The 10,860-nt window shown below is 41.1% G+C and overlaps 1 protein-coding gene across 1 annotated transcript; it reads left to right on the top strand.

Annotated features, from left to right (window-relative positions):
• The first annotated feature begins 2,304 nt into the window (after window positions 1–2,304).
• On the top strand, window positions 2,305–7,674 carry nags (N-acetylglutamate synthase). The gene is made up of 8 exons (XM_079563993.1): window positions 2,305–2,741; window positions 3,155–3,423; window positions 3,575–3,788; window positions 4,352–4,532; window positions 5,267–5,306; window positions 5,914–6,045; window positions 6,862–7,044; window positions 7,288–7,674. Exons 1-8 carry the CDS (start codon window positions 2,373–2,375, stop codon window positions 7,442–7,444), a joined length of 1,545 nt encoding a protein of 514 aa, XP_079420119.1. The 5' UTR covers window positions 2,305–2,372; the 3' UTR covers window positions 7,445–7,674.
• Window positions 7,675–10,860: the final 3,186 nt, after the last annotated feature.

Raw genomic sequence — 10,860 nt, 5'->3', positions numbered from 1 at the left:
CTTCTGGACTCTACAGCTGCTGAAAATGGCAGCATTGGTAGATAATGGATTCCTGGTGACTTCACTTCTTACGACCCTAGTGCTGCATCCCTCAGACCAGCTTTTAACAATTTGACATTTCAGAGTTTTTCAGATGTCTTTTCCTTCTCATTTTGTGCGAGAGAAAAGAGCTGCATAATAATTCTGCACACTTAATTCAGCGCGTGGACCCGCTTTGCCGCGGCCAGTTTGGGGGCCTTGGTCAGAAGAATATAATGTCACGTACAACAGCCAATACACTCTTTATAAACATCAGAGTTATAAGATTAGGTTCTAACAGTCAAAGATGATGTAATAAAAAGATTGACTGATTGTACTGTTTAAACTATAATGTGTCTCCCAATTTAAATCATTTTACTATTAAAGCCACACCGCGTAGAATTTTACCCAATGAATAAAATTGAAATACAAGCATCTATTTTATGCCAGATATTTTCCTCATTGAAAAGTACATAATAAATGTACAAACAAACATTTATGAGGCTCACCCCCCCCCCCCCCCTAAGATATGACTATAAACTTTTCCAGGAGTTCAAATCCATGTATTTATTAACCACTGCAGTAATAGCATTATCTGTGTTGAGCTGGTCATTAGGGGCATGTTTTGTTTTGCCGGCAACAGTCTAGTCCATATCCGGCCCGCGAGATGATTCAGTCCGGCCCACAACATGTAGAGCATGAATTCATAAGTATGTCAAAAAAAGGCTTCTCATGTGGCCTCTTATGAAAATTAATTGCCAACCCCTGATCTAATCCAAAATGTTACGCAATGTAGCTTTAACATGAGATTTATACGCATTTTGAGAGTACTGCTTGGAAGCTATAATTTCACAGTGAAATCTAAAGAGGAAAAGGAAATGATGAAGTGAAATGATAATATGTGAAATTTCCTGTTCCCAACTGAAAACATATTTTTTGAGATGTACATTGGGAGGAAAATATATGAGAACCCTTTGGAATTTCTTAAATTTCTGTCTAATCTGCAACTACAGCAAACGTCTGGATGAAGTTATTGCTGCCAAAGGAGGGTCAGCCAGCTAATAAAACCAAGGGTTCACTTACTTTTTCCACCCTGTCTTGTGAATCTTTAAATGTCATGGCCAATAAAAATATGATAACATGTCATTGTTTAAGCAGACACTGTTTACTCATTCTTGTGATTTTGTTTTATTTTAAGATCAGACCACATTTTATGACCAATTTAGGCAGAAATGTGAGAAATTCCAAAGGGTTCACAGGGGAATAGTCATCTACAGAGGCCACTGTTTATAAAGCGCTTATCACAGTGTTTGTGTCTGTGTCGTTGAGGTGATGGGCTCCGTGTCGTTGTGACCTGTGACCCAGTGACCTGCCAAATATTTAAGTATGTCAAAAAAAAAAGTAAGTCTCTAGCCCATTCCTGTGCGGAGTTACCAGAATACTCACTCCAGCCACTAGGGGGCAGATTAAATAAGAATAAAAGGAAAGAATTCCACAGTTGTCCAGCAGAGGGCACTGACATACTAAGAAATCAGGACATAAACAGCACATTGTAAACAAGTGGGAAATGGACAGTCTGCCCCTGGGCAGCTGTGGCTACAATAGTCGCTTACTACCACGGAGTGTGGCGTGAATGAATATTGACTACAATGTAGCAGAGACTTGTGACACAGGCTTGTAAAGTGCAATAAGTGTAAGTGTTTATATGAGGCTACAGTCCTGCCAGGCTCATTATTATTCATTTATTGAAAAAAACTCCTCAATGTATTTTCTCAATCAAACATTTTTTTTTTTTGGAGCTTTTGTTTATGGACCCGGCGATACACTCCCCATATACTATACTTATATCCCGATATAAGTTTGAGTTATTGTTGGTACGGTCCTCCGACTCAATAGGTAGCGTTCACGATTTAGAATGTGATGATGTCATAATGTCAGATGGAGGGCAGGGCCAATACAACTCTATGGGAGAAATGCAGTTTTTCTAAGAAATCTCCAAAACGAAGATTGACAAATGTTTTTCCTCTTCAGTATCTGATCGTGATTGGACCAAACCTGTGATATTATTTTTATGTTTGAAAGTCCTTTCTATTGGACAACATCATGGTCATGTTGTGATGTCACGTGAACGCTACCTATTCAGGCTTCTCATGTTGCCTCTTATGAAAATTAATTGCCCACCCCTGATCTAGTCCAAAATGTTACACAATGTATCTTTAACATGAGATTTATCCGGAACCAAAGCTGATCGTCTGATCGACCACACGGAAGCTTTATAGCGCTGCACAGAGCCGGCAACCGTGTCGTCGTGTACTTCTACTTTTACTCTAGTGTGTGAAGCTGACAGCTGAAACATGGCAAAAGTGAACGGCTCCCCGGGCTGTCGGGTTATGGCCATGGCGGGGAAGTACTTGTCGAGCTCCGGCCCGTCGACGCTTCTCCGGGACGCGGGTCCACGGCAGCGGGACGTGCCTGGAGCCCAGCGGCGGCACTTGAGCTCAGACGGTGCGGGGAGTAGAGGGAAAGCCGCGGCCGCCGCGCAGGAACACCTGGGGTTTTTCGCCGTCACAGACCGACACTTACCGCCCAATCGGAACCTCATCTACCGGGACGTGAAAGCCTTCCTGAGTGAAGTGGGAGGGGACCCGCGGGAGGTCCGGTACTGGCTGACCCAGTTTCAGAGAGCATCGTCCTATCAGTCACCTGCGTTTGCCGTGCTAGAGGTGAGGAGTGGAAGTTTTAGGATTTTTTTTTTCAGATCTCACAGATCCCTCAACTTTCAAATGTTTTGTTTTGTGCCACTAGATGACGCTAGAGGAGTTTGATTTGTGAGTCGGCTATGTGTCTTTCAGAGCATTTCATCATTATGTTGCTTGCACATAATAATCATAATAATAATGTTGTTAATAATAATAATGAGGGTGATGATAATAATGATAATGTTGTTAATAATGATGATGATGATGATGTAATTTGATGTTGTCTCCTCATTGATTTTTGCATGCCATATAATTGACAATCTTACAATTGATAAAGTTTAGCCTATAACTACCATGGCTCATTTACGTGATGTGACCCCTTCCCCATCCCCCTCCATGATCATCCAAAGTATGTTATTTTTGACCATCCCCTGCAGGTGGACAGCTCAGTGTTTGAGGACAGGGAGATGGTCCAGAGCCTTGCGTTTGGGCTGTCGTTTCTGCAGCGGATGGACATGAAGCCTGTGGTGGTGATGGGCTGGTCGGCCAGCGAGGAGGTAGAGCGCGAGGACGGTGTTGCTGACCCTCTGGGCAGCAGGGCCCTGGTGGAGCGGAGCCAGCTGCTGACCGAGGCCCTTCAGCAGCACTCGGCCACTGTGCTGCCCTTCTTCTCCGCTCAAACCATCCTCTTACAGCGAGGAGCCCAGTGAGTAGACTACAATCATTAGAAAAGTCTCTGATAGCATACATTGGCATGACTGGAAGTACGTTTGACTTGACTTTAGGCTCAACTTGAATTAAAATCTAATGCTGGTTTCTCCCTGATATTCCTGTTCATGATTTGTCTCTTATTTCAGCTCTCCACCACCCATCGCTGTGGACACGAGCCTTCTCCAGTGGGGTCTGGACTGTGGGATGATCCCCCTTGTGTGTCCAGTGGGCAGAGACCAACAGCACTGCTCAGTACTGATGGATTCTACAGAAGTGACGGTGGCCATAACCAAGGCTCTGCAGCCGCACAAAGTCATATTTCTTAACAAGTGTGGAGGCCTGCGCAGCCAGGAGCAAAAGGTACAACACATGCCCTTCTTTCAAAACCCCATGAAATCCGACTAGGATCTGGATGTTATACACAAACTGGAAAGCGCCATTTGTGTGAGGAAACAAATGCATTTTGAGAGTACTGCTTGGAAGTTACAATTTCACAGTGAAATCTAAAGAGGAAAAGGAAATGATGAAGTGAAATGATAATATGTGAAGTTTCCTGTTCCCAACTGAAAACATATTTTTTGAGATGTACATTGGGAAGAAAATATATGAGAACCCTTTGGAATTTCTTCAATTTCTGTCTAATTTGCAACTACATCAAATGTCTAGATGAAGTTATTGCTGCCAAAGGAGGGTCAGCCAGCTAATAAAACCAAGGGTTCACTTACTTTTTCCACCCTGTCTTGTGAATGTTTAAATGTCATGGCCAATAAAAAATATGATAACATGTCATTGTTTAAGCAGACACTTTAGACAATTTATGCAGAAATGTGAGAAATTCCAAAGGGTTCACAGGGGAATTAGTCATCTACAGAGGCCACTGTTTATAAAGCGCTTATCACAGTGTTTGTGTCTGTGTCATTGAGGTGATGGGCTCCGTGTCGTTGCCCAGTGACCTGCCAACTCTCGCCACTGCAGACTGGCTTATAGCGGCGGAGCGGCGCAGAGTCACTTCTATTGCCACCCTGCTCAACCATCTGCCCAGCGAGTCCTCAGCAGTCATCACATCTGCTGACACGCTGCTGACGGAGCTGTTCAGCCACAAAGGTCCCTCATACAAAACCCAACAGTCAATAAATCGCCGTTCTGGTTTGTTCATTCGTAGGACACACTTCTGGCATCTCTTCTGGTGATCCTGTCTAGTTTCCTTTCAGAATAATATATGTACTGCGTAAATGGGACTTCAGGCTAACAAATGGGGTTTGCTGCACCTGGACATAATATAGATGGACTCAAAACATACGTTACATAAAGTATTTTCATAATGAAGACAGTGTGATTTGGCAATAACATAAATTAAGAATAGTCCTGCATTATTATTATTTCATTCTATTATTTTTGATAATTGATGCAAAAAGTACTTTATTGTTACAACTATGACTAGCTTTGTGCTACTAGTATGACATACGGAACAAGAAGTATTTATGTAAGAAGTATTACTTTACAACCCGGTAATAACATGGAAGAGCATGCTAACTAGGGATAATAAAGGATTATGCTTTTTGTTTTCTTTCTTAACAAGAAAATACTAACAGTGTTACCAACAATGGTAACTGACAGGCTTTATATCAGTTTAGAGTTGGGGCGAGGGTTAGGACTAATCATACTACCGTACATTTATTTTGTGTGTTTTGCTGTAATTAATTATCTTTACGTGCCATCCATCCTATTGCCTAATCCTGTCTAAACGTAATTTAATATGATCATTATAGAATTATTTAAAAGCAGTCTGCAGATAAAAATCCTTCTGTTGTCAATACAATGTTTTTCTTCTGTCTCAGGATCAGGAACACTTTTTAAAAATGGAGACCCCATACACAGGTAAGACGTTATAAATGAGTTGATTATCTAGGGCCAACCTTCTGACAGTACAGGGTTTGGAATATTATTTATTTTGGTAATCGATTAATCTACAGATTATTTTTACGATTAATTGCTTGGCTGTGACTGGTGTATGAAAATTTTATTTTTTCAATTGCTTTATCACATAAAGCTAAAGTGGTACCACTTGTCGATGGAGTAAACTTAAAGTAAATGTTTGTTGGAGGCTCTTAGTGCTAATTCTGCTTTCTGCTATTTGAGCTTGTGTTTACCCGAAAACGATTAGTCAATTACTAAAATAGTTGTCAACTATTTCAATAATCGATTAGTTGTTTCAGCCCTAGTTTGGAGACAAGTAGGTGATGTTTTGAAAAGCATTAATGTGTTACTTTAGCCAAAGCTTTTAAAGCGTATCTTGTCTGTGCTCATAAACCATTTTACTAAAATCAATAGTCAAAAAACAATAGAAGAAAATCTAGCTTGATTAGATGTGGATTGAGTGGGAAAAGTGTAGTTTTGCCAGGCTACAATCAGTTACTTGATCCTTGCGCTTTTGTCTGATCCTTGCGCTTTTCAGAGAGAGATTGTTTGTGTTCTGCTTGTCCAGGTACAGCTCTCTGGATGAAATTGACATGGAGCGTTTCCTGGCTCTCATCAACAAGTCGTTTGAAAAAACTCTAAATCAAGACTACATTGATTCATTGAAAGGCCGTCTGCATTCTGTCTACCTCTCAGAGGGGTGCGTATAACTCTCTTCTCTACATTATGTACACTCATATGATTGAAGCATAACAGTTAGTTTGGAGGGAAATGCACTAAAGTGCATTCTCAACATAGCTTTTGTTGATGGCAACTAATCTATGTTATCCCGGGAATTGCCACCTTAACATGGTGGGGTTGTTTGAGTGCCCAAATGGCAAACAGGTCCTTGGTGACAGGCACTTCAGAAACCCCTATGGAGAGAGTAATAAGAAGGACAATGAGGGAACGTCTGGTGGATCCCTCCGTCAGCTGGGCCTTTAACCCTTTAACCCCCACCTCCGGAAGAGCTTCTCTCAGACCCATTGTCGATGCGGCCACTCATAGCTGTGGCTGTAAGGTCTCTCATGTCTGTTGCTGTGGCAACCCCCCGAAACCTGGTGGTGGTGCCCAGAAGAAAGGGATGCTGTCAAGCTGAAGGAGGAGTCCTACTTGGCCTTGTTGGCTTGTAGGACTCCAGAGGCAGCTGCCCGTGCGGTAATAGAGAGAAACCCACTCACAGGGAGAAATGCAAACTCCACAGAGACAGGCCTGTCAGACACAGAGATTGAACCTGGGACCTTCTTGCTGTGTAGCATGAGGGCTAACCGCTGTGCCACCCAGTATATACATTGTCTATTTATCAGACATCAATTGCAAATCAAATCATCCAGTTTGGACCAGAGTGGAAAGAGAGAGTGAAAAGAAATTTTAGTGGAAAACAGACGCTGAAACTAAATTGTTTTAAACAATGACTAATGTTCTTTTTTATTTTGCCGAAAGCATCTGATATGAGCATTCAAATGTATGTGTTTAGATACAGCGCGGCTGCAATCGTCACCATGGAGCCCGTTAATGGCGGTACTCCTTACCTGGACAAGTTTGTGGTCAGCAGCAGTAAGCAGGGCCAGGGAACGAGTCACATCCTGTGGGAATGCATCAGACAAGACCTGGGCAAACTGTTCTGGAGATCTCGAGCCAACAACAAGATCAACCCATGGTAAGGCCAAAGGCAGTTACAGAACATGTAGAAAAGAGTTTGGAACTTTTCTTATATTCTTGGACAATGCTATCATTACTTGATGTATGATATGCTTTTTTTTGACAATACCATCATTTGTATGCTTATTTGGTGGATGGGGACTCTGTAGTTTACAACATTTGAATATTTCTGGTTTTAATTTTCATTCGTGAAAGTGTGATTTGAGCCCCATAAATACCAGATTGTTCTTCATGTTTCTAGGTACTTCAAGCACTGTGACGGCAGCTTTGTGAATGGTTTGTGGACAGTGTTCTGGTTCGGCCTGGCAGACATCAGAGATTCATACAATCTAGTCGAGCATGCGAACAGGCTGCCCGATTCGTTTCACAGCACACCCCCGGGCGCAGCAGGCTCCTGATCTGACAAGTGCAGCTTTTAAAAATAACCTGAACTTTAGAAACATCTCATACTGCGACACATAATCCAAAACCGTTAAAGATTTCGCCGTGTCTGATACTCTCTCCAGACAAGAGAGTGAGAGTGAATTTAGTTAATGTTTACAACATTAAGGCCTGTTTGCATATTGACTTTTTTGTTTGTTTTACATATGCAGTTTTGTTCTTGCAGCTGGGTTTACTGACTTTAAGATCTGACTATTTTAACTTCTTTATTATTTATTCTTACCTTACACCTATGAACGTTGGTTTAAATAAGCTTTACATCTGTGAAAATGCTCACATTTATGTAGCACTTTTCTACCTCCACTGGGTAAAGATTTTACGTGAAGGATCTATTCACTGGTATCCGAGTGTGCACAGACACTGTCTTGCCCTTAGACATGACCGTAAGCACTGGTGGTTTGCCAGTAACTGGATCCATAGCTGTAGAATAACGCCCCAGTTAACATGCTTTACATGAGCAGTAAACATGTTCAGAGCATGTGTTTACATTGACGAGCATTAACAGAAATATTCACTACTAAATCGACATGAGGAATCAGAGTAAACCACAGGGCTGGTTGTAAAACTATACAACACCCAGTGGAGAAAATTCGTTATAGAAAATTTACAAATGATCACTTTTCTCAACTTCTGAATCTTAATAATTCAAGATTAGGCCCATATGAAATAAGAGACCAGATTGCAGTTTTGCCTTGAGCCTTGTTTTTCTAGTGTCCAGGAAGGGAAGTTGTGCGTCTTCAAATGTTCCGAGTGCAAATGCCCAAAAAATTATAAATTTTAGAAAAAATGTAAAGGGTAGCACATCAGTAGTTCATATATCCAGACAGAAGTACTCACATATTTCTTTATTTGGTTACAACATAGAGTAAACGCTAACACTAATGCCTTATGTCATTCTGTTGTCAATTTGCCAAATGTGCACAGAATATTATCAAGCTGAACATGATGTTTCAAAATGTACTTTTTTTTCTTCTTTTTTTAATAAAATAAAAACTAATTGAAACTAAAGTTGTTGTTTTTTAAACCCCAAGTGTCAACGTTACGTATTTAACACAAGTGGGGTCACTAGCAGCTGCCCCCAAACATTTGGTTTCGGTCCCAAATTTAGTGCTAGCGCGGGCCTCAGGTATTATATATTCTGACTGTCAGTATATTTAAATGTTTTGTTTTTTTCAGAATTGAATATATAGCATAGGCCTATTCTAATGGAAAACCCTTTTACTTCTATATAATCTGTTGGTCAATGCAGTGATCAACTGTGTAGAGGCTCTCCCTGGGGCCTGCTGGGCTATGTACATCTGCTGCCCTCTACTGGTATGTTCTATCTAGAGCCTGGTTACAGTTTGGACAAACCCCAATGCACTGTAGAAAGTTTCCAGCCAGACTGAAGATTTTGTTGTGCCGGTATTTATTTAAGTTGGAATTCACTTAATTATCAATCTAGAACATGTACACAATAGCCTTGGTCAGTGATGGGGCTGGAGTGTACCAGAGAATCCAAACCAGAGATATCGGGACATGACATCCCTCAAAGACACAGCACACTGACTTTAACGCAATGGATACGTTGTTTTCTTTGTACAGTATGAAAGTGGAGTCGTCCTATGCTGGCACAGTGGGGAAGGATGCATTTTTAAAGACTAAGGACTGAATCCAGGCTACTGGTCATTTGCAAGACTAGCTTAGTAAAAGCAATTTGAACTCTGAAATGTTAGAAGTGAGTTCAGTTAAGCTCTGACTGACGGTTAATTTATCACAATATGATAGAGGAAAAAGAGCAAGGTCCCCTTCAAGTCAAGGATTCAATCTTTCATTTAATGCAGGTCTGACTCTTGTAGGATTTTCTGTGGAAACAAATAGCCCCGGTCTCCCCGAATCAGCGAAACAACACCGTAATTTGACTGAAATGCGGGGCCCTTTCGACTGTGGGGGCCCTACGCAAGTCGCGTAATCTTCATACCTTTAAACGGTAGTGCAGCAGTTAGCGCTCATGCTTCACAGCTAGAAGGTCCCAGGTTCGATTCCCATTTGGAAGGGGCCTTTCTGTGTGGCGTTTGCATGTTCTGTCCCATGTCTGCGGTTTCCTCCAGGCACTCTGGTTTCCCCCACCATTAAAAACATGTACAATAGGTCAGGATGAATGATATGTGTGTATGAATGCATGGTGGTGGTCAGAGTGGTTGGTGCAGATGTGTGCAGTCGCGACAGTGTCTCTGTCAGTCTCTCCCAGGGGAAACAACACCACAAATATGGAGTGAATGTAAAATTGTCTCATGTAAAGCGCTTTGTGTAAATAAACTTATTTTTCATACACCAATACATGCAGACACTAATTAAAACTTGTGTTTCTGTATTAGGCCTTTGGCCTGGTTTAGATGTGATTTAGCCTGGCTTAATCCTGGTTTAGTTCTGAGTAGTCCTAGTTTATTATAAGGCTATTTATTATTCTGTATTAATCTATTGCTGTGTTTTTTGTCTTCTTTTTTTCTACAAAGCCTTAAAATGCTGGAATATAATATAACTTTTATGTTTAGACCCAATTCTATTCTATTCAGTGACGATAATGACATTTTTATTCATTTATCCCAAAAACATGAATACGTTTGGTGGTGGGAGGCTCACCCCTGACCGGCCCACTGGCCAATGACAAACCACAAATCTCCCCCATTGAAAAAAGTAATGCAAGAGCCCTGCTGTGAGCAATGCTGACTGTGAAAGAGGATTTTCTCAAATGAATAACATAACAAGCCAAAATGGTTAATAAGTAATGTTTCAGCACTCATGTTCATTTCTTTGGTTGGGCCTCCTTTGAATAAGTGGATCCTGAAAAATATGTGAGTGGGCGGGACGAGGGGAGTGGCGTATGAAAGAGATGCACTTTATGTATTGTGTAGTTGTTGTCCTTGCCTGTTTTGTCTGTAATGTACTGCTGTGTGTTGTGGCTTATATGTTTTATATTTTGTATGTTCTTGTCTTGTTTTTTATGGGACTGCGGATGGAAATTAGCCTTGAGCTAAATCCGGCATATTTACAGCACTAGTTGTCTGTTCATCAATATGCACTGTCCCATTCAAAAAAATTAATAAATGAAATGAAATGTGAAGAAATGGGTTCTTCTTAGACGTAGGACTACCACCACGCCTGCCCAGAGAGGAGCTTCATATATTATAGAAACAAATTAAAAAACAATTTTATATCTTGTGTCATGATATTATTTACTACTGTGAGTGGATCTGGCAAAAGCAGAATTTGTTCATTTAGTAAATCACATAAAAATACGCACACAAATATGTCCTACAGCTTGTTAAAGGTTCGAGTTCCTCCCATATCCCACTTTAACTCTGGTTCTGTACTTCCTCTTACACGGCTGATA

This window comes from Gobius niger (genome assembly GCF_951799975.1).
Source record: "Gobius niger genome assembly, chromosome: 10".
NCBI lineage: Eukaryota > Metazoa > Chordata > Actinopteri > Gobiiformes > Gobiidae > Gobius > Gobius niger.
This window is presented reverse-complemented; position numbering and strand designations above follow the sequence as displayed.

Coding starts and splice junctions, on each gene's coding strand:
- nags (XM_079563993.1), top strand. CDS start 2,373: ATGGCAAAAGTGAACGGCTCCCCGGGCTGTCGGGTTATGGCCATGGCG. Junction 2,742..3,154: donor CTGCGTTTGCCGTGCTAGAG/GTGAGGAGTGGA, acceptor CATCCCCTGCAG/GTGGACAGCTCAGTGTTTGA. Junction 5,307..5,913: donor AATGGAGACCCCATACACAG/GTAAGACGTTAT, acceptor CTGCTTGTCCAG/GTACAGCTCTCTGGATGAAA.